A 23,773-nucleotide genomic window follows, 5' to 3' on the forward strand; every position below is an offset into this window, starting at 1 on the left:
AGTAAAAACAGCTTTTAATATCCTAATTCTTATCAAGTCCTGTTCAACTATCACCTCAGTGCTCCCTGAATTATATTGGCTCCTGGTTAAGCAACGCTTTGATTTTAAAATGCCCATCCTATTTTTCAAATCCTTCTGTGGCCTTGTCCCTCCATTTCTCTATAATCTCCCCAACACCATGCGCCTCTGAGATATCTGGTAAAGTTAATGTTGCAGCAGTAGAAGAACGAACAGAAGCATTGAATAGGATAGATAGAAAGGAGGTGCTAAATAACTTGACATAACTCAAAGCTAACACGTCATGCAGTGCAAATGTGCCCTGGGTTACTGAGTTTCAGCCACCAATGCACTGTGCCACATAAGTGGAGGGCATTGTTTGATCTCTGATACCACCAAGTTCCAACTTCAGCTTCAGTCTGGGAAGATGCAAGCTCAAGGAAAATTTGTGCAGTCATCCCCTAACCCCCTCCCCACACAAACTAGAGTTATCGTCCAGACTAGAAAAGGGGAAACAATAACATTAAGAGTGAGATTTATACTGTCACAACAAATAAAAATGCATAATAAAATTCATATCTTTTGAGTGCTCGCTAGGTGACTAACTATAGATGAGGAGTTACTTTCTAATAGTGTCAATGTTTTCACATTAGAATACCCTGAATGAAAATGCAACTGAGTCATTTTCTTATTACTCTCCAAATGAACAACTACTTGAAATAACAAAGGATTTAGGTGGAATCTTAATCTGCTGAATTGTTTCTCAATTCTATATGTTATCGAGTGCCCTCTTGTCATGGTTTATTCTCTAGACCCACCAGTCAGAGGTGGTTCAGGAACTGACATTTTGGGGTCAATACTTAACCATACCTCATTGCGGGTGGAAGAGGGTCAGATTTGCAAGGATTTGCACTTTCCTGGGATTTGCAGGTTACTCTACATTTTACCTCTCATCTTGCAAATATCAGGACCTGAGTATAACCCCCCTCTTACTGTCACTTGATGAAATTCCACAGAAGCACTGAAAATTTCAAGGCTTTACAATGTTTTTCTGGATGGCATAGTGGAGATAGATACCCTGGAATCTTTCAGAAAGCAATGTAATCGAGGGTTTTATTTTCTGGATGGATAGAAGCATTTTCCTCACATCTGTGATCATCTCAAGGACTCTCCAGTTATGATGTTATTAGAGTTCAACTTTGAATTGTCACAGAAAGAAAAGTGCTCCAAAAATAAAATGGACTGATGAAAATGCTGACAGCAAACCAATGGCCGGTCACTCTTTCTCCAACTGAGCATAAGGTTGTTCAGTTTGAGTTAATGCCCTGGACGCAAACGTGACTGCTTGCTTGTCCTTGCTGCATTAAAGTTGCTCCCAGACCCAACTCACTGGTGATACACGGCAAATTAACTTCAGCATTGACATCATAATACTTCAGTACTGACGTTATCACTCATTTGATTTTAGTGAACAGTGCTTCTGTTCCCCAAACCATAGCACATCCTTAGCAATGAGCTTGCGTAATGGTTCACACTCAGCTGACACATTAGGCAAAGATTTAGCAAAATAGTTCACAAATCCAGCAAATTGTTGCACTGCTTTCACATCGGCTGGTTGCCACAACACTATTTTGACTCTCTCCTTGTCAGGACCTGGGCGAAGACCTTTTGCTGGCAATACACAACCTATGTACTTGACTTCGGGAGTCTTTAATTGCAATTTGTTCTTTTTCAGCTTCAGATTGGTCTGGCAAGCTCTCTCCAGCAGTTGTATTACATTCTGATCATGGTCAGCTATGACTTCTTCTGTTGTGTTCACATTTGTACATTAGCAGACCACCCACTATGGCTTTCTTTCCGGGAAGATCACTGATTATTGTTAAGCTCCAATGGTCACGCTATAATAAAAGTTAGAAAGCAAGTCTTGACTCCAAGTTTATTATGATCAGCAGCCACTTCTCCAAAACACCATAGTGCCACCTGTATCCCCATTGTGCAGTCGATCAAACAATTAAAGCTCCAATTGTAACTTAAGCACTGGGGAACACTAACTCTTTCTTAACAACAATCACATGTTGCCTATGTTGATGTTCTTCTAGAGCTGTGGAAATGCAGGATGGCATGCAAAACCATTGGTATACCCTGAACAACATCCAGAATGTCATTCGAAAGCTACTGCTCTCATCCAGTTTCACTTGCGAGTAACCATCCTTCACATCCAGGGTAGTGAACATCTTTGCCTCGGCAAATTGCAGCAACATTCCTTCCATGGTTGGCATGGGGTACTGAGAGCTTTTCAGTGTTTTGTTTAGACCTTTTGGGCCTAAGCATCCTCACAGCTTTTCAGGTTGTTTCACTGCTACCATTCTGCTAATACAGTCTGTAGGAGTTGTCAATTTTGCTTATTCTCCTCTTTTCCAGCTCTTTAGTCGTGTCTTTGAGGCTTGACTTAAGGGCAGCTGGAACACTTTTCGGCAGATGCTGAATTGGTCTTTCACTCTCATTTACCTCGAGGTTGTATTCCTCTGGTAGACATTGCAACCTTTGCAAACATATCTTTGTACTCTAGGGTCTGTTCTGCCGTCAATGGCTTTGCGTACTGCGTCATGTTGTGAATCTCTATTGGCATGTTCAGGGTTACCAGCCAAGCTTTTGACGTGCATCAGCTGAAATGAGTGGCCGTTATATCCCATCTATGACCTGGAATTCTAGATTGACCTTCTTGCCATTGCATTGGGCTGTCAGACTAATTTGTCCTCTTGGTATGAGTATCGTGCAATCATATAGCCTCAATCTTCCTTTCAAGAACTTAATTTTTGGATCACTATGCTGAGTCGTTTCACATAGATCTGAGAAGGTCATTATGTTGCAAGATGCACTTGTGTCTTTCTGACACTTGTTGTTTTCTTGATACATTCCCTCTGCGGTCTTCATGATTACAGTCACAAATTGCACTCCATTTGCAATTGCTCAGCTCTTTTGGCCTGCATCATATCTCAGCATAATGTATCTCCTGGTTTGCTCTGTCATACCAATACTTCAGCTGACGTTTCACAACTTCCACATTTCGACACACACCTATTGTTTTATTTTTGCCGTCAGCTTCTCATCTCTTTCAGTAGACGTGCTCTCACCAAAGGGTGTGTCAAGTCGAGAACCAATCTATCTTTAGTCAGCTCATCTTTTAGTTGTCCAAATTCACATGACTCTGTAGCTGCATTACTGCCATGATGTACAACTCAATGGTTTCATTTTCACTTTGAAATCAAGTGTTGAATACATGCCTTGTGCAACATTCACTCAAGGTTCAAAATGTGCATTCAAGGTGTTCAAAACATCTTTTTTCTTTGCCTGTTTGTTATATTTAGGGTAGCATATACTTTCTAGCAGTCCCTCCCCAGCAGTGTTAAAAATGTAGCTACTCTTACCATTTCAGGTTTCTTAATTAGTTTAAATTTCATAATTTTGGCATTGTAATTGGAAAAACTAACATCATTTTTCCACTGGACTGGAGATGGGATTGGAACATTTACTGCAGCTATGTTTACTCACTCGGTAATTTACTTGCAGTCTTTTTAAAGTCAGGTTTAGAGGCAGGGTGGGCATTTAATCAGGCAGAGAGGTGTTGGGGGGAAGGGAGGGGGGGGGGGGAGGGGGGTGTCCCTCATTCAAAAGTAGTCAGATATCAGGCATTAGAAAGTGGACGCCTGCTGAGAGGCAGCCTCCTATACCCACCCCCTTAGCCAGTGACCCCATTACCCAATCTCATCTTACCCTCACACCTGTCCCTCGCTGATCCTGGGCCTCGGGTGGGTGTATTGCCAGGAGTTACCACCACTCCCCCAGTGGTACTGACAACAATGAGGAGCCTTCAGTCCCTGATTAGCCAGAAACTCCCACAGTCTTTGATCCTGTAAGCCTGCCATTGGCCAGTTAAAATGCCAAATTAGTGACCCCCCCCCCCCCCCCCCAATACACCTAGATTAAATTCCGCCCAAGGAGTCTGGCAATCTGGAGACGGTGAAGAAGCCAAGAGAGATGGTGGGGAGGTAGCACTGGGGCTGATTAGCATACATGTGGAAACTGACATTGTGTTTTCAGATGATGTTATTGAGGACCAACATGTAGATTGGCAGTAGGAGGGAGCCAAAGATTGTCCCTCACGGGAAATCAGAGGTAACGGTGTGGCAGCGGGAAGAGGAGTCTCTGCCGGATGATTCTCTGACTATGAGAAGAATAGAACCAGGCAAGTGCAGTTCCACCTCACCGGATGATGGTAGAGAGGAACTGGAGGAGGATTTGGTCAATTTTGTCAACGACAGATTGAGAAGGACGAGGATGAAAAACAAAGACATTCCTCACTGAACTGAGACAATGTAGCTAACCTGACAAAGCTGGCTTCGTCTTACCTTAATAGCTTTGAACCTTTCTGCTTCATGCTCAAAGTTGTTGAAACAGTTGGTGCAGTTGCAGTTGCTACAAAATTCACCATTGGCAAAACAATCACAGTATCTGCAGCACAGGGAGAAAAAAAACAAACAAAAACAAATATACCACAACAGATTAAGTGTAATTAAGCTGCAAGATCTTCTCGTATTTCTTAAGTGCAGTGAGGTTTACATGGAAGAAGTGGAACACAGAACAATTACTTCTATAATAATGAGGCATTTTGGTAAGTTGTTTAATTACATCTGCTTCATCTTGAGATATTTGATTTTTGTAAGCTATTTTGTACTCCCTTCAGCTCTTTCAGCTTCCTTCTGCTTAAAATATTTTTGTCTTGAGGAAGCAGGCAAACAATGATCGTTCATGGTTCTGCCAATTACACTCTGTAATTATGAAATTCATTACTATTGTCTAAAAATAGGTGGATGTGAAAAATGTTATCCAATCACTTGGGGTCTTTAATATTATGTCAAAATTTTTCATTAATGAGCTGTTCCACACATTTTTCCTGAATGCTATCCAAAATTAAATTATATAATTTCAATAAGCAACTATAAATAGCAGCGCATCATCCTTCTGACCTCAATGGCATCACTACATTGTCTTCTATGATGTCCCTCTTGTGTTAAAACAGCCTGGAAATTTGTTGCTTCGCTCTCTGCCTTGTAAGAATACAGGTTTAAAATAACTAGATTGAACTCAAAAATTAACCAAATTTTACCAGCACGCTTTGTAAGGCCATAGGTCTATTCAAAATAAAGTATCAAACTCCTGAAACTTGTAAGCTATATGCTTGCTGGAATACAAAATTAATTACTTCATATAGAGCTTAGTGACACATTTTATGTTTCAATAGCCTGATAAAAATAACAGGAACAACAGAGCCTTTGAAAGTAAGTTTGAAGGCCTGAGGGAGCTGAGGAACTGGCGCAGAGAGGGCATAAGAGGTACTGCTTGTTCCCTCCTTTCAGAAGGAAAAATCAACTTTAAAAAGGGCATAATACTCAGCTGGTGACCTTATTGAGCTGAGGGTTGGACTTCCATCCTGTCAGTGGAACGAAGTCCCACACTGTGAGCTTATAGTCCTGGCAGAACCGGAAGAGAGTAATGGCCACTGCTGGGGCTGCAAGGAGGCCCACAAATATGTGCCATGGACACCAGACAAGGCAGGCTCTTAGGCAGGCATGGATCAGGCACCTTAGTGGGGGGCAGGCTTTGGAGGCCAGGCAGAGAGGCACAAACGGCAAGGATATTATTCGAAGGGGAGGTGCCCCTGATGTGGACAGTACACCCCCTGAAGGAGGTTTCTCCCTTATTTCTTGTCCTTTCATCAACTTTGGTGAAAAACAGCCTTCCTACTCTCACCCACCCTCCACTTCCCAACGTATTATGGCAGTGGAGGTGGAGTGAGGCCCTCTTTTTCACAGTAACTTCATTGCAGTGTTAATGTAAGCCTACTGGTGACACTAATAAAGACTATTATTATTACTAACTGCCACTTAAGTGGGCGGTTAAAGACCTCGATATGCCTGGCATAGTGGACACCTTACCCATCCCCGTTTTATGAGGACCAGATTGGGAAGGCAGTACTGACTTATTCACATGCCCCACCCCACCCCTTTTCACCACCCTCCCTGTTGAAAGCATGCCCACTAGGGGCAGGGGCTGTAAAATTTCCCCCAAGAAAAGTAGTTTTGAGCATGCTGTTTAACAAGTCTTTGAAGGTGGATGGTAATTTGAAGGCAGACTTTGACTCAATGATTCAGACAAAGGAGTCAACACTTTATGGAACATTTTGTAATGAGGATACTTTTTAGAACAGAAATACCCTATCAATAAAGAACCCAGGCCCACCGCTGAGAAAGGGTATATAAAGACAGGCGGTTAAAAGATACCAGGACTGCAATCGGAATAGAATGATGTAACATTGTCCTTGAACTGAAAATTCAATTACCAAGTTGTTTTTCTCGGGTGGTCCATATGTATACTCTTTGTGCAACTATTGGTGTAAACTCCATGATTTGGAATTTACTTTAAGCAGAACTTGATTTGTCAATATCTCAGAAATGTTAGGTCCAAAGTTAAGTAAGTAAGATTTAAGAAATGAAGTCTTACAACAGTCTCAAGGACAGCCCAAACTTTCATTGGATTGCCTTGGATTGTCCTGGAGTCTCCAGTTTAATTTTTAATGGACCAAGATAGCTGGCAACTATGCCCAGCATCCTGGGCTATGTAATCATAGCTCCAAACATAGTTGTCCAACTTATCATCAAAAGTTTATGTATGTAACAATGGCTATAGCTTCCAATATTCTCCCACACAGCAAAAATCGCACACATGAGATTAGGATCTGACATCGTCTCATTTTGGGGTCAATAAATCATTTCACTATTCTTTCTCTCTCATTCGTAAGTAAGGGAAACAACAAGAGCAGTAGAGGTAAGGTTTGCTTTGTAACCTAATAATAATCTTTATTAATGTAAGCCCAAGTAGGCTTACATTAACATTGCAATGAAGTTACTGTGAAAATCCCTCAGTCACCACACTCCGATGCCTATTCGGGTACACAGAGGGAGAATTCAGAATGTCCAATTCACCTAACAAGCATGTCTTTCAGGTCCTGTGGGAGGATCCAGAATACCCAGAGGAAACCCACGCAGACACGACAGTGACCGAAGCTGGAACTGAACTCAGGACCCTGGCGCTGTGAAGCAGCAGTGCTAACCAATGTACTACCGTGCCGACCATTAGTGCTATTGAAGGATCTGTATTAAAACACTATGATATAATTCAACCAAAAAATAACTGAAAGCTTCTTTCTATTCCATATTTCTGTGTGAAACGTGCAGAGCGTTTTGTTTGTGTGCACTTACAGCTTGAGGCATTGGGACTTGGTGCAATTACAGGGCTTTTTAGACCTTGAGTCTGTTGTCATTATTGGCAATCTGAAAGAAAGAAAATGGATCTCACAATGTGTTTGCGAACTATTTCTCAAAATTTGAGTTGTTAATGTATTCAATCAGGGCAGCCATGTAATGTTCCAATTGTTATAAATGAGCAGGCGAGAATTCCTACGAATGAGTTCAGTGTCTTGACACTGGCAATCATCCCAGCCATTGACAATAATACTACATTCGTAAAGTACTAACTAAAGTAATAATTCATAAGGAAATTCTTAACCAAATTGATCAAATTAATTTGCATTCTTTATTGATTCCTGTCAATTTGAATGATCTTAGCTGCCAGTCATTTTCATTTCTAATTTATGTTCGAGGGAGCAGTGCCATTAATACACAAGGCAAAGTTCATACATGGGTCAAAATCTTGACTCCCTAACAGTACGGTGGGTGTACCTACACCACATGGATAGCAGCGGTTCAAGAAGGCAGCTCGCCACTACCTTCTCGACGACAATTAAGGATGGACATTAAATGCTGGCCTGGCCAATGAAGCACACACCCATTGAATGGATTTTAAAAACATATTTAATAAGTCACTAGAACAGGATGTAGTGCCAGAAGACCAGAGGATAGATAATATAATTCCTGTTGTTAAGAAAGGGAACAGAACATGCTGAGAATTATAGACCAGTGAGCTTAGTGTTGGTGGTAGAAAAATAGTGGAACCCCTACTAAAGGAGAGGATAAAAGTGTGCCTAGAAACAAAACATATAATATTGAACAGTTAGCATCAATTTCAAAAGAGAAAATATCGAACAAAGAACAACGAACAAAGAAAAGTACAGCACAGGAACAGGTCCTTCGACCCTCCAAGCCTGTGCCGACCATGCTGCCGGTGTAACCTAAAATCTTCTACACTTCCAGGGTACGTATCCCTCTATTCCCATCCTATTTATGCCCCTTAAACATCACTATTGTCCCTACTTGCACCACCTCCTCCGGCAGCAGGTTCCAGGCACCCACTACCCTCTGTGTAAAAAACTTGTCTCGTACATCCCCTCTAAACCTTGCCCCTCGCACCTTAAACCTATGCCCCTTAGTAATTGACCCCTCTACCATAGGAAAAAGCCTCTGACTATCCACCCTGTCTATGCCCCTCATAATTTTGTGGCCCTCTATCAGGTCGCCCCTCAACCTCCGTCATGCCAGTGAGAACAAACAGAGTTTATTCAACCTCTCCTCATAGCTAATGCCCTCCATACCAGACAACATCCTGGTAAATATCTTCTGCACCCTCTCTAAAGCCTCCACATCCGTCTGGTAGTGTGGCAACCAGAATTGAACACTATACTCTAAGTGTGGCCTAACTTAAGGTTCTATACAGCTGCAACATGACTTTCCAATTCTTATAATCAATGCCCCGGTCAATGAAGGCAAGAATGCCATATGCCTTCTTGACTATCTTCTCCACCTGCGTTGCCCCTTTCAGTGACCTGTGGACCAGTACACCTAGATCTCTCTGACTGTCAATACTCTGGAGGGTTCTACCATTCACTGTATATTCCCTAACTGCATTAGACCTTCCAAAATGCATACCTCACATTTGTCTGGATTAAACTCCATCTGCCATCTCTCCGCCCAAGTCTCCAAACGATCTAAATCCTGCTGTATCCTCTGACAGTCCTCATCGCTATCCGCAATTCCACCAACCTTTGTGTCATCCGCAAACTTACTAATCAGACCAGTTACATTTTCCTCCAAATCATTTATTATATACTATGAACAGCAATGGTCCCAGCACTGATCCCTGCGGAACACCACTAGTCATAGCCCTCCAATCGGAAAAGCACCCTTCCATTGCTACTCTCTGCCTTCTATGACCTAGCCAGTTCTGTATCCATCTTGCCAGCTCACCTCTGATCCCGTGTGACTTCACCTATTGTATCAGTCTGCCATGAGGGACCTTGTCAAAGGCCTTACTGAAGTCCATATTGACAACATCCACTGCCCAACCTGCATCAATCATCTTTGTGACCTCCTCGAAAAACTATCAAGTTAGTGAGATATCTCGACTTCCGGTCGGCGAGCGGAGCGGTCGCACAGAAAGGGGCTCCCGCAGGACAACGAGGTCGGGGCCTTTTTCTCCGCAGCGGGAAGAGCAGGGAAGGGGAAGGTACAAAACCCCCCCCCCCCCCGCGAAATTGGTGGCAGGGGAACCTCGGCGGCGGAGCGATCCGGCGGTGGCAGCAGCGGCGGCGCCAGGTCCACCTCCCCCCACTCCCCCCAACCCCCCGGCACCAGAGCGCAGGCCAGGAGCGGAGCGTCAGCGGCCCGGACCGAAGCGGGGCTGAGCCTGCGGAGAGGAGGGAACGGAGGAGTGACCAGCGACCCAACCACCCCCACCGGGAGAGCGCGGGGTGCGACGAGCGGCGGCCCGGACAGAGCAGCGGGGACAGCAGCGGGGACCGACCCAACCCCCCCCCCAAGCCGGCAGTGACCACCACGAGGCAGGAACAATGGGACTCCGGACCAGAAGCCTCTCTCTCTCTACCCTGGGTGAGTGAGGGAAAAGGAAGAAAAAATAACTTTTACAAAAACAAAACTGTGAAAAGAAAACTGTTAAAGAGAGTAGGGGTGCGATAAATATATTATTTTCTCTATAAAAGAGAAAAAATAAAGTGGTAAAGGAAAGAAGGGAGGAGAGAAGAAAAAGGGAAGAAACAAAAAAAAATATATAGGGTGTGGAAAAGGGAGGGGAGGGAAAGAAAAACAAGGGGAGAAGAAAAGAAGAAAGGGAAGGGGAGAAAAAATGCCAGAAGGGAGCCAAAGCAGAGGGAGAAGGGGCACCAGAGGCAGACGGGGCAATGGGCGAGCCAGCTCAGGCGAGCGAACCAGCACACGAGGCGACAGAACGGAAGTATCACCGCATCAAAAAGAGTTGGACAGACAGGTGCCCTCTCCCCCGGGGCCAAGAAGGAGCTGGGACTGGAAGGCAGCCTTTGCCGAGGTGCTTAGGGAGTATCAGCAGGTAATCAAGGCAGAGGCAAAGGCAGACATAGAGGCCACAGTGCAGGCAGCAGTAGCCAGGGCCATGTCAGGGGTGCAGCAGGCCCTGACCAGACTAGAGGAGAAATTGGATGCCCAAGGGGAGAAACTGGAAGCTAAGGAGGCGACCATTAAAGAGCTGGAGAAAGCAGCGACTGACGTGAGCGACCGGGTCACGGCCCTGGAGAGGGAAGTGGCGAGACTGGGCGCTACACAGGGGAGCCTGAAGGGCAGAGTAGACGACCAGGAAAACCGCTCGAGAAGGCAAAATGTCAGGATAGTGGGCCTGCCAAAGGGGATCGAGGGTAGAAACCCCACAGCATACGTGGCTGAGATGCTGGGCAACTTAGTGGGGAGGGAAACTTTCCCCAACCCACCAGAAATGGACAGAGCACATCGGTCGCTGTGCCCGAAGCCTAAGGCAGGAGACCACCCGAGAGCAGTCATAGCTAAACTAAACCGGTACCAGGATAGGGAGACAATCCTGCGCTGGACCAGGGAAAATAGAGCCTGCAAATGGGAAGGACACGCCATTCAAATTTATGAGGATATTGGGGCAGATATAGCCAGGAGACGGGCAGAGTTCAATAGAGCAAAAGCAGCTCTTCACAGGAGCAACGTGCGTTTTGGTATGCTGTACCCAGCGAAACTCTGGGTCACATACCAAAACAGGGAATACTTCTTTACAGCCCCCGCTGAGGCAAACATGTTTGTCGAGTAGAAATGGCCTGGAAAACCACCAACAAGGGTAGGGACGAGGGGCCCTTGGCAAGGGGCAACGACACGTCGACGGGTGGGGTGGGGAGGGGTGAGGCAATGCCAGGCCCCCCCCGCCCCCGCCACGGCAAGAACACCCTGAACAAAGAGCAAACTACTGCCCGAGGGACCGCTCCAGATGGGAGGCCAGGCCCCACATGAGGGAACGAGAGTAATGGAGAGCAAGCGAGAGGGGTGCAGGGTAGGATGGGGGAAGAGCGGGCAGAAAACCGTAGAGGCCAGGCAGAGGAGAAGCGAGAGAGTAACCCCCGAGAGGGGGGCCACCGTACTAGCAGGAAAGCTAGCGCCGGGGGCACGCAACAAAGCAGGGCCGCAGCGCGCCCCCAACAGGGGGGAAGGCGCCAGGCAGGGGATGGGGGGGAACACCCATCAGAGTCGGGAGAGCAAACGGTGATAGGAACAGGGGAAAGAGGGGCAAAGGAGGGGTATACGGGGGAGGAGGGAAAAGGGAGAGACCGGGGCGGGGGGTACACAGGGAGCGAGAGACCAGGGAGGGGAAATGCAGGGAAGGAGGGACAAAAGAGGCTAGAAAAGGAACAGGGCTACAAAGTGCCACAACCAAGGGCTCGAAACAAGGAACTGCTGCAAGCACCCACCCAGTACGGTCTCTGGGCGAAGGGAGACCCCAGAGTGCAGGGGACTACCCGCGTGGCGGACACACAGTGGACGGCCATGGCGGGTGCCCCAGGGACAAGGAGCGCAGGAGCGCGTCCACCAGATAAGTATGGTTATCCCACAGGAGCGAGGGGGCAGAAGCCCCCCACCAGAATAGTCACCTGGAACGTAAGAGGACTCATCGGCCCAGTGAAGAGATCCAGAGTCCTCCCCCACCCAAGGAATATGAGGGCCGACATAGTGTTCCTCCAGGAGACACACCTGAGAGAGCAGGACCGACTGCGGGTAAGAAAGGGCTGGGTGGGACAAACCTACCATTCCTGCTATGGGACAAGGGCCATGGGGGTGGTGATATTGATCGGCAAGAGGACGATGTTTAGGGCGACAAAGACGGTTACGGACCCGGGGGGACGGTACGTCATGGTCAGTGGGGCCCTGGATGGGGCACCGGTGGTACTAGTCAACGTGTACGCGCCCAACTGGGACGACACGAGCTTCATCAAAAAGACCATGGCAGAAATCCCGGACATAGCGACGCATCGACTAATCATGGGGGGGGGGACTTCAACTGTGTACAGGATCGAAAGACGGACAGATCAAACCCCAAAACGGGGAAAACCTCAAGCATGGCAAGGGAACTCAGTCACTTTATGGAGCAGATGGGAGCAGTGGACCCTGGAGGTTCGTCCACCCGGGGGAGAAGGAATTCTCCTTCTTCTCCCCAGTACACAACGTATACACCAGAATTGACTTCTTTGTGGTGGGGAAAACGGTGCTTCCAGGGATAGACAAAGTGGAATACTCCGCAATTGTGATATCAGACCACGCTCCACATTACATGGACGTGCGGCTAGAGATGGGCAGGGCCCAGCGCCCCACATGGAGGTTGGACGGTGCCTTATTAGCTGACAAGGCCTTCAGCGAAAGCATAGCGCGGGCCATAGCAGAGTACACGGAGAACAACCAGAACGGGGAGGTCTCATCCTCCACGTTCTGGGAAGCGCTAAAGGCCGTACTAAGAGGGGAATTCATCGCTTTTAAAGCGCAAAGACATAGGGAGGAAAGGGTGGCTAGGCAGCAGCTGGTTGACTCCATACTGGAGGTAGACCGTAAATACTCTGAGGCCCCGACCGTAGAGCTCCTGGCGGAGAGGAAAGAGCTACAAAGGAACTTTGACCTGCTCTCCACCAGGAAAGCAGTGCACCAACTCCGCTAGGCGCGCGGGACCCTGTACGAACACGGGGACAAAGCCAGCCGCCTGTTGGCACACCAGCTGAGAAAGCAGGCAGCCACCAGAGAAATTGCGCAAATCAGGGGTACCGGAGGCACGTTGGAAACAGAACCAGAAAAGATTAACAAAACCTTCAAGGCCTTCTACCAAGAGCTGTACACCCCAGAGCCCCCAAGGGGGGAGTCTGGGATGAAACGGTTCCTTGATGGACTGGACATTCCAGTCGTGGGGGAGGGCAGAAAACGGGGCCTGGAAGCACCACTAGCACTGGGAGAGATCATGGACAGCATTAGCTCCATGCAGGCGGGGAAGGCGCCGAGACTGGACGGATTCCCGGCGGACTTCTACAAAAAATTCGCGACAGCGCTGGCCCCGCACCTGTGGGAGATGTTCACAGACTCGCTAGCTAGGGGCACACTGCCACCCACGCTAGTACAGGCCTCAATCTCGCTGATATCTAAGAAAGACAAAGACCCAACGGAATGTGGGTCATACAGACCCATATCTCTGCTGAACGCAGACGCCAAAATACTGGCCAAAATCCTAGCCAAAAGTCTAGAAGACTGTGTACCTGAGGTGGTCGCAGAGGACCAGACGGGCTTCGTCGAAGGTAGACAGCTTACCTCGAACATCAGGCGCCTGCTGAACGTGATAATGACCCCCTCCGGGGAGAGAACACAAGAGGTGATCGTCTCCCTGGATGCAGAAAAGGCCTTCGACAGAGTTGAATGGAAATACCTCATAGAGGTACTGGAGCGGTTCGGGCTTGGAACAGGGTTCACCTCCTGGATAAAGCCCCTATACAACGCTCCCATGGCGAGCGTACGGACCAACAATACCAACTACTTCCAACTGCACAGGGCCACCAGTCAAGGATGCCCACTGTCCCCCGCTGCTGTTCGCCCTAGCGATCGAACCTCAATTGCGCTCAGGGCAGCAAAAAGCTGGAGGGGGATCCGAAGGGGAGGCAGAGAGCACAGAGTCTCACTCTATGCAGATGAACTGCTCCTCTACATTTCGGACCCACAAAGCAGTGTGGACGGAATCATCGCACTCCTGAAAGAGTTTGGAGCCTTCTCGGGCTATAAACTCAACATGAGCAAAAGCGAGATCTTCCCAGTACACCCACAAGGCGTGGGGCAGCACTAAAGGGGCTACCGTTCAAACAAGCCCGACACAAATTCCGCTACCTGGGGGATCCAAATAGCCCATGACTGGAAAGGGATCCACAAATGGAACCTCACCAGCCTGACGGAGGAAGTTAAAAAGGACCTGCAAAGATGGAACACACTCCCGCTCTCCCTCTTGGGGAGAGTCCAGACGATCAAAATGAACGTACTGCCCAGGTTCCTCTTCCTGTTTTAGATCCATTCCGATCTACATCCCCAAGGCCTTTTTCAAAGCGCTGGACAAACTAATCATGGCGTTCGTAATGGGGGGGGGGTAAAAATGCTAGGATCCCAAGAAGGTCCTACAAAAAAACAAAATCCAGGGGGGGGGCTAGCCCTCCCAAACCTATAATTCTACCACTGGCGGCAACAGCCGAGCGAATAAGGGGATGGATCCAGGAGCCAGAAGCCGAGTGGGTGCGTGCGGAGGAGGCCTCCTGCATGGGGACCTCCCTCCGGGCCCTCGCCACGGCAGCACTCCCATCCCCACCCACAAAACACTCCAGCAGCCCGGTGGTGATAGCCACCCTCCAATCCTGGAACCAACTGTGGCAGCAATTTGGCCTGACCAAAATGTCGGACAAGGCTCCCATCTGCAACAACCATAGGTTCACACCAGCACTGACTGATGCCACCTTCAAAAGGTGGAGGCAGAACGGAGGGACACTGTCAGTCAGGGACCTATACACGGACGGCAGGGTCGTAACACTGGACGAACTGACAGAGAAATTTCAGCTAGCCAGGGCGAACGAGCTAAGGTATCTGCAGCTTAAAAACTTGCTACGAAAGGAGACAAGGATGTTATACCCACAACTGCCACGACAGACACTACTGGAAGAACTACTGACGCAAGCATACTAGACAAGCGAAACCGTAGTGACATGTACGACCGACTGACAGAAGAGGGCCGACACCATACTGGACGCAACAAGAAAGAAATGGGAGCAGGACCTGGGATTGAGATAGGGATGGGAACTCTGGAGTGAAGCACTGCATAGGGTCAACTCCACTGCCACGTGCGCAAGGCTCAGCCTGACACAGCTAAAAGTGGTACATAGAGCCCACTTAACAAGAACCTGTATGAGTAGGTTCTTCCCCGAGGTGGAGGATAGATGTGAACGGTGCCAAGGAGGCCCGGCCAACCACGCCCACATGTTCTGGTCTTGCCCAGACTTGTGGAGCACTGGACAGCCTTCTTCGAGGCTATGTCCAAAGTGGTGGGGGTGAGGATGGAGCCATGCCGGAAAGTAGCGGTCTTCGGGGTCTCAGACCAGCCAGATCTATTCCTGGGGAGGAGGGCGGACGCCCTTAGCCTTTGCCTCCCTGATCGCCCACCATAGAATCCTGTTTGGCTGATGGTCAGCAGCACCACCCAGAGTTGCAGACTGGCTGTCCGACCTCTCGGAATCTCTCCAAATGGAGAAAATCAAATTCGCCATCCGGAGGTCAGACGATGGCTTCCACAGAACGTGGGAGCCATTCACGCGAATGTTCCGGGACCTGTTTGTGCCCAACGAACAAGAGGAAGAATAGCCAGGTAGCCAAGAATCAGGGGAAATTAGTCAAGAATCAGGGGAAGGTAGCCAAGGCATGAAAGGGAGAGATAGACTGGGAGAGAGGGAGAGAGGGAGGGGGGGGACGGCTAACCTGAGGAAAGAAAGGTGAACCACTGGGGGGGGGGGGGGGGGGGGGGGAAGACAGCTAAACCTGAGGAAAGAAAGGCAAACCATGGAGGGGGGGGGGACAAGAGAGGAGAACCAGCGGGGTGGGGCGGGAGGCGGGGAAACGGGAGCCGGAAGGAAGGCACGGGATGCCAAAACGTGCATGACATATCCAGGAGCGGGGAACGAGGAAAATAAAGATGGAGGACTGGAGGAGCAGCAGAAGCAGAGGCGAACGCGGGACGGCAGCGAGTCCCGTCCGGGAGAAGCAGGCGACAACACAAACACAGCCAAGTATCGCACACTGTAATTATCTCCCCAGCACCCAAATGTATATTTGCCTCCCAATCCCCGCCACCCCCGCACCTCCCCCCCCCCCCCCCCACCCCCCTCCCTACTTACGTGGTGGTAAATAATTTGTCAGGTGTAGCAGAGCTGCCGCTGTCAAGCTGGTGCACAATACCCTAAACAGTTATTCTATTTCATATTTTATTGTATTTTATGTTGGGGTGTGCCTTCTCTTCTAAATATGTGTACATATATAATATATATATATATATGTTTCTTATTCTGTGCACATAACGGTAATTATACCTTGTTCAAAAACCCAATAAAAAAAACATTTATAAAAAAGTTAGTGAGATACGACCCTCCCCTTCACAAAACCGTGCTGCTTCTCGCTAATATGTCCATTTGCTTCCAAATGGGAGTAGAACCTGTCTTGAAGAATTCTCTCCAGTAATTTCCCTACCACTGACGTAAGGCTCACCGGCCTGTAGTTCCATGGATTATCCTTGCTAACCCTTCTTAAACAAAGGAATAACATTTGCTATTCTCCAATCCTCCGGGACATCACCTGAAGCCAATGAGGATCCAAAGGTTTCTGTCAATTGCTTGAATATCTGATTGAAGTTTTTGAGACAGTACAAAGAGAATTTGCAGTGTAATTCAGGAGAACATAACTAGATTTTCAAAAGGCCTTCAACAAGTTGTCCTATGTTAGATGAAGAGGTTAAAGAATGTAGAGTCAGGGGACATGTGGCAGAATGGATTGTTAGGTAACTTCAAAGAAAGCAGGGAGTGGGACTAAAAAGTAGTTATTCAGAGTGGTAGAAGGTGGGAAGTGGTGTCCCACAAGGATCAGTGTTGGGACCACTATTGTTCACAACTTATATTAATGACTTGGACTGATTAAAAACATAATTTTTAATTTTGCAGATTACACCAAATAAGTGGACACTGAGGAGGACATAATTAATTTTCAGATGGGCAACCAATTGACAAATGAGTTCAATACAGATAAATGTGAGGTGGGACATTTTGGTAAGAAGAATAAGGAGGTCACATATTATTTGGATGGGGTTGAGGTAGGTTTAGTGGAACAAAGCGATCCTGGAGTAAAAATAAAAGTTGTGCCACAGGTTATCAAGGGCATAAAAAGGCAAACCAAGCACTCAGCTTTATTTGCAGACGGATAGAAGTATAGTTAGAGAAGTTGTGCTGAACCTTCACTGAACCTTGGTTAGGCCATGCAATTCTGGTCACCATTTATATAGATATGATTTACAAGAATGATACTGGCAATGTGTTAGTATACATACCAGAAAAGGATGAACAGGCTGAGTCTCTTCTCTCTACAAGAAAAATTACCTAATGAAACTCTTAAAATTCTGAAATGTTTTATAATAGAGTGATACAGAGATATCTTTCGTTTTGTGCTGAAGAATGTAACTATAGGCCATCAATAAAAGATAATCACCATGAATCCACTAGAGAAGTCAGATTAACTATTTTACACAACCCAGACCAAGCTCCACACGGGATATTATCCGCACGCCCTCACGCCCCTGACCCCCCAGGGACTACCCCGCAACCAATCACCCCACGTCCAACTAATCACCCACCCCTCATGGTAATACCCCTCCCCCACTTGCACAGGATTCCCTATCCACTCTTGACCTGACCATCCTCGACCCCCCCCCCCCCCCCCCCCCCAACCCTGCCCCACCACCGACCCAGCCACGAACTGGATACCTGATGTCCGATAGGCCCCCCCGCCCATGTCTGATTTCCCCCCTCTGATGTTCACCTCACCTCCCTTCACCCTTCCATGTCTGACTCCCCCTCCCGCTATGTGCGGTTCTTTCAGCCCCCCCCATGGCGGAATCTTCCCCTCCATGTCCGACTCTTCCTCCCCATGTCCGACTCTTCCTCCCCATGTCTGACTCTTCCCCCCATGTCCGACTCTTCCCCCCCATGTCCGACTCTTCCTCCCCATGTCCAACTCTTCCTCCCCATGTCCGACTCTGTTCCCCCATGTCCACTCTTCCCCCCCCATGTCCGACTCTTCCCCCCGCATGCCCGACACTTCCACACCATGTCCAACTCTTTCAGCCCACCCCATGCCCAACGCTTCCCCCCCATATCCAACGCTTCCCCCCGTCCAACTCTTCCCTCCCATGTCCGACTCTTCACCCCCCCATGCCCTACTCTTCGTCCCCCTCCCCATGGTCGGGATTCTGTCCCCCCATGTCCAACTCTTTCAGTCCACCCCATGCCCAACGCTTCCCCCCCATGTCCGACTCTTCTCCCCATGTCTAACTCTTCCCCCATGTCCCGACTCTTTCTCCTCCATGTCTGACTCTTCCCCCCATGTCCGACTCTTCCCCCCCATGTCCGACTCTTCCTCCCCATGTCCCAACGCTTCCTCCCCATGTCCGACTCTTCCCCCCCATGTCCGACTCTTCCCCCCATGTCCGACTCTTCCCCCCTCCAACTCTTCCCTCCCATGTCCGACTCTTTCCCCCCCATATCCGACTCTTCTTCCCCCCCATGTCCGACTCTTCCCCCCCATGTCCGACTCTCCCCCCATGTCCGACCTCTTCCCTCCCATGTCCGACTCTTCCCCCGCATGCCCGACACTTCCACACCATGTCCAACTCTTTCAGCCCACCCCATGCCCAACACTTCCCCCCATATCCAACTCTTCCCCCCGTCCAACTCTTCCCTCCATGTCCGACTCTTCACCCCCCCATGCCCGACTCTTCCCCCCTCCCCATGTCTGATTCTTCCCCCATGTCCAACTCTTTCAGTCCACCCATGCCCAACGCTTCCCCCCATGTCCGACTCTTCCTCCCCATGTCTAACTCTTCCCCCCATGTCCGACTCTTCCTCCCCATGTCCGACTCTTCCTCCCCATGTCCGACTCTTCCCCCCCCATGTCCGACTCTTCCCCCCCATGTTCGACTCTTCCCCCCCATGTCCGACTCTTCCCCCCCATGCCCGACTCTTCCACACCATGTCCAACTTTTCCACACCATGTCCAACTCTTCCCCCCCATGCCCAATTCTTCCCCCCATGTCCGACTCTTCCCCCCATGTCCGACTCTTCCCCCCCATGCCCGACTCTTTACCCCCCTCCCCATGACCGATTCTTCCCCCCATGTCCGACGCTCCCCCCATGTCCGACTCTTCCCCCATGTCCGACTCTTCCCCCCCATGTCCGACTCTTCCCCCCCATGTCCGACTCTTCCCTCCCATGTCCGACTCTTCCCCCCCATGTCCGACTCTTCCACACCATTTCCGACTCTTCCCTCCCATGTCCGACTCTTCCCCCATGTCCGACTCTTCCCCCCCATGTCCGACTCTTCCCCCATGATCCGACTCTTCCCCCCCATGTCGATCTTCACCCTCCATGTCGACTCTTCCCCTCAAGTCCGACTCTTCCACACCATTTCCGACTGTTCCCTCCCATGTCCGACTCTTCCCCCCCAATGTCTGACTTTTCCCCCCCCAATGTCCGACTCTTCCCCCCATGTCTGACTCTCCCCCCCCCCCCCCCCCCATGCCCGACTCTTCCCCCCCCCCCTACCCATGTCCGATTCCTCCCCCCATGTCCAACTCTTTCAGCCCCCCCATGTCCGGCTCTTCCCAATGTCCGTCTCTTTCCACCCATATCCAACTCCCACCCCCTCCATTGCCCCCCTCTTCCTCCAACCCCCATGCCCGACTCATCCCTCTCGCCCGATGTTGTACTCTCTTCTCCCCCCCCCCCCCCCCCCCCCCCCCCCCCCCACGCCCCCACGCGAGACAGCGGCGGCAATAAAAGACAACCATGATGTCATAGGAAACGGGTAAGTTGATAACTTCTCAGTTTAAGGAGCAGTGTGTAAAAATCTAGCATCTGGGTTGGGGTAAGTTGGGTTCTACATATTAGGTAATCCAAAATATAATAGAGTTAGTGCAAGAGAAGTAAAATTGAGACATGGTAGGACATCTCAGTCGAGTGGAATGTGTGTCCTATAATATGTGCAAAGTAATGGATGCTATCAGTGTCCTAGATGACCACAAATGTAGGAAATGCTGCCAGATGCAGAAATCTGAGCTCCAGGATTCAGCGCCCGAGCGGCAGCTGGTGTTACCGTGCCACATCTGTGAGGCGGAGAACTATGTGGATCGCATTTTCATAAAGGTGGCCACACCACAGCTTAAAGGCCTGGAGACAGAGAGAGAATGGGTGACCACCAAGCTGTCCAAGAGAACTAGGTAGGTAGAGCAGGAGTACCCTGAGGCCCCATTCCAAAATGGGTTTTCTGTTTTGGAAGCTGGTTAGGGTGCTGGTCTCTCAGAGGAGTGTAGTCAGAGCCAGGTTTGTGGCACCACAAGTGGCTTGGCTCTACAGGAGAGAAAGAAGAAAGGAAAGCAATAGTGATCAGAGATTCTTCAGTTAGGGCATCAGACAGGCTTTTCTGTGGACACAGACATGACTCCAGGATGGTATATTGCCTCCCCGGTGCCAGGGTCAAGAATGTCACACAGCGCCTGCAGTATATTCTTCTGGCAGAGGGTGAACAGCCAGAGGTCATGGATACACACTGATACCAATGATTGGGGTAGGAAGGGGGATAGGGCATTGCAAACAGAATTTAGGGAACTGCAAACAGAATTTAGGGAGTGAAGCAGAAAATTAGCAAGTAGGGTCTCAATGTAGTAATCTCCGGATTACTACCAGTGCCACATGGAAGTGAGAACAGAAATAGGAAGATGAGGCAGATGAATGCGTGGCTGGAACGTTGGTGTCGGAGGGAGGGCTTCATAATCCTGGGACACTGGGACTGGATCTGGGGGATTTGGAACCTGTACAAGTTACACCTGAACAGAACTGGGATGTGTTCCTTGTGGGCTCTTTTGCTAGTGCTGTCGGGGGCTGAACTAACTCGCCAGGGATAACTTGCCAGGGATGTGGGAACTCAAAAAAAATATTAGCGAGGACTACCAGGAAGTCAAAAATAATGGTAGGGACAGAAACACTAATATAGAGAACATCAGGCTTTAAATGTGGAATCATTGACAGGCAGATGAGCAGAGGAGGATGATGAATATGTGTTAGTCCCCATCCTACAGCCATCTCGGATTTCCCTGCCACTGGTTCAAGAGCTCCCTCCGCTGGGACTGTGTGGTGGTTGGTATGCAATGATCCCCCACGTTAAAATTCACAGACAGGAATCTTCCACCCACCCAAATGAATTTTAGGACCTGGAACGTCAGGACCCTCATGGACAACCCCAACAGCAACAGACCTGAACATTACATTGCCATCATAGCCAGGGAACTCCGAGGCCACAACATTGACATTGCTGCCCTGAACGAAACAAGACTGGCAAGAGATGGTCAGCTTTAAAGAACAAGGTGGCGGATACACCTTCTTCTGGGAAAGGCAAACTAGAAGAAGAACACCATCTCTAAGGGGTCGACTTCACTGTAAAAACCCTGTAGGGTGAGCAAACTGACCCTATCGCTTACCCTGGCACAGAGGCAGCACATCACAGCCATCAGTGTCTATGCCCCAACCTTAGATGCAACATATAAAATAAAATAGACATTCTACTCCAGCGTCGATCAATCGTTAACTAGCATCCCAAAGGCAGTCAAGCTCATTCTCCCTGACGACTTCAATGCCAGAGTCGGGAAGGACCCAAATCTTTGCAAGGGTGTGTTAGGCAAGGAAGGCGTGGGGAAAACAAAAGTTTAGAACATAACCTTGTCGTCACAAACACCCTATTCCACCAGAGGGACAAGCAGAAGACCTCATGGCAACACCCCCGCTCCAAGCACTGGCACCTAATAGACTATATCATCGTCCGGGCAAGGGACCGCAAAGATGTCCGCATCACACGCGCCACTACCAGAACTAATGACTGCTGGACTGACCACCGGCTAATCCACTCTATCATCTCCATCACTCTGGCCCCAAAACAGCACAGGCAGAACAAACTCTGCCACAGGAGACTCAATGTCGTTGGATTCAAAGACTCTGAGAAGAAAGCGCTACTCAGTCGGCGCATATCAGCTAACCCGGTGACAACCAATGAGCCAGAGCCGCAGAACACCCACAGCACCTGGTCCACCTTAAAAGCCACCATAGTCAGCACCTGAGAGGAGAGGTTCGGCTCTTGACCAGGAAATACCAAGACTGGTCTGCCGAGAACGAACAAGTGATCCAGGATTTCCTTGACCACAAACGCAAGATGTTCCTGAACTGGCAGCTCCACCAAAACCCAAGTGAGAAGAAACAAGCCGACAGACAACTGAAGGCCGATGTGCAACAAAGAACCCGTGACCTAAAGAACAGATGGTGGGTGGAAAGAGCACAGGAGACTCAGCAAATCGCAAACAATCACAATCTGCTAGGTTTCTTCACAATCAAAACCATCTATGGTCCGAGCAGCCAGGGAGCAAAAATGGAGAGGCGCTCATCAAAGACAAAGAGGCTGTCAACGCCCGCTGGAGGGAGAACTTCAAGGACCTCCTCAACCAAGACACAGCCTTCTACACAAGAGTCCTATGCACCATCCCGCAACATGCTACCCGCCACCATCTCGCGCAAACCTAGCTTGTTGTGAGGCCCAAAAAGGCATGTGATAGCTGATGAACATCAAAGCCTCTGCGCAGATGGAATCCCCGCAGAAATACTAAAATGCAGCGGTGGACAATGTGGATCATTTCCCCTACCTTGGGAGCCTCCTCTTGGTGCAAGCAGACATTGGCGACAAAATCCAACATCGACTCCAATGCACCATGGCGGTCTTCAGACGCCTAAGGAACTGAGTATTCGAAGACCGAGACCTCAAACCCAGCACTAAGCTCATGGTCTACAGAGAATCTGTGGACTCTGCCCTCCTATATGTGCCAGAAACATGGACATTGTACAGAAGATACCTCAAGTCCTCTGCAAAATCCTGCAAATCCACTGGCAGGATAGGCATAACAAGCTGAGCATCCTCTAACAGGCCAATATTGTAAACTATGTAGACAACAGTGTAGGAACTTCAAAAGGACATCAACAAGTTGGTGGAGTGGGCCGATAGGTGTCAGATGTAGTTCAAAAGGGAGGTAATGCATTTTGGGAGGAAAATCATGGGGGGCAATATAAAATAAGGGGCAAAAATCTTAAAGGGGTGCAGGAGTAGAGGGACCTGGGTGTATATTGCATAGATCATTGAAAATGGCAGGATGGGTGGAGAGCAGTTAATAAAGCATTTAGTGGTCTGAGGCTTTATTAACAGGGGCATAGAGTTCAAGAGCAAGGAGGTTAAGTTGAAGTTATACAAAACACTAGCGAGACCTTATCTGGAATATGGTGTATAGATCTAGGCGTCAGGCTATAGGAAGAATGTGAACACATTGGAAAGAGTGCTGAAAACTTACAAGAATTGTTACAAAATGAAAAGTTTCAGTTATGAGCATGGATTGGAGAGGTTGTGACTCTTCGCTTTGGACAGAAGAAGGCCTCGAGGAGATTTGATAGAGATGTTTAAAATCATGAGGGGGCTGGACAGAGTAGATTGGGATAAACTGTTTCCGCTCGTAAAAGGATCAAGAACGAGAGGGCACCGTTGTAAAGTGATTTGCAAAAGAAGCAAATTTGATGTGA

The 23,773-nt window shown here is 48.8% G+C and overlaps 1 protein-coding gene and 1 long non-coding RNA gene across 8 annotated transcripts in view; one reads left to right on the top strand and one right to left on the bottom strand.

Annotated features, from left to right (window-relative positions):
- The window catches only part of LOC119971725, a 31,138-nt gene extending 23,905 nt beyond the window's left edge, over positions 1 to 7,233 (top strand). For both annotated transcript variants that reach the window (XR_005461901.1, XR_005461900.1), the window contains exon 4: positions 7,061 to 7,233. This is a non-coding gene — a long non-coding RNA (uncharacterized LOC119971725). The remainder of the gene's footprint in view (positions 1 to 7,060) is intronic.
- tesmin (testis expressed metallothionein like protein) overlaps positions 1 to 23,773 on the bottom strand; it is a 270,445-nt gene that overhangs the window by 21,553 nt on the left and 225,119 nt on the right. For all 6 annotated transcript variants that reach the window (XM_038807670.1, XM_038807673.1, XM_038807672.1 and 3 more), the window contains 2 exons: positions 7,317 to 7,388; positions 4,407 to 4,509 (listed from right to left, as the gene is read on the bottom strand). In XM_038807670.1, coding sequence (XP_038663598.1) covers positions 4,407 to 4,509; positions 7,317 to 7,388 — 175 coding nt within the window. The remainder of the gene's footprint in view (positions 1 to 4,406; positions 4,510 to 7,316; positions 7,389 to 23,773) is intronic.

This window comes from Scyliorhinus canicula, chromosome 9 (genome assembly GCF_902713615.1).
Source record: "Scyliorhinus canicula chromosome 9, sScyCan1.1, whole genome shotgun sequence".
Lineage (NCBI taxonomy): Eukaryota > Metazoa > Chordata > Chondrichthyes > Carcharhiniformes > Scyliorhinidae > Scyliorhinus > Scyliorhinus canicula.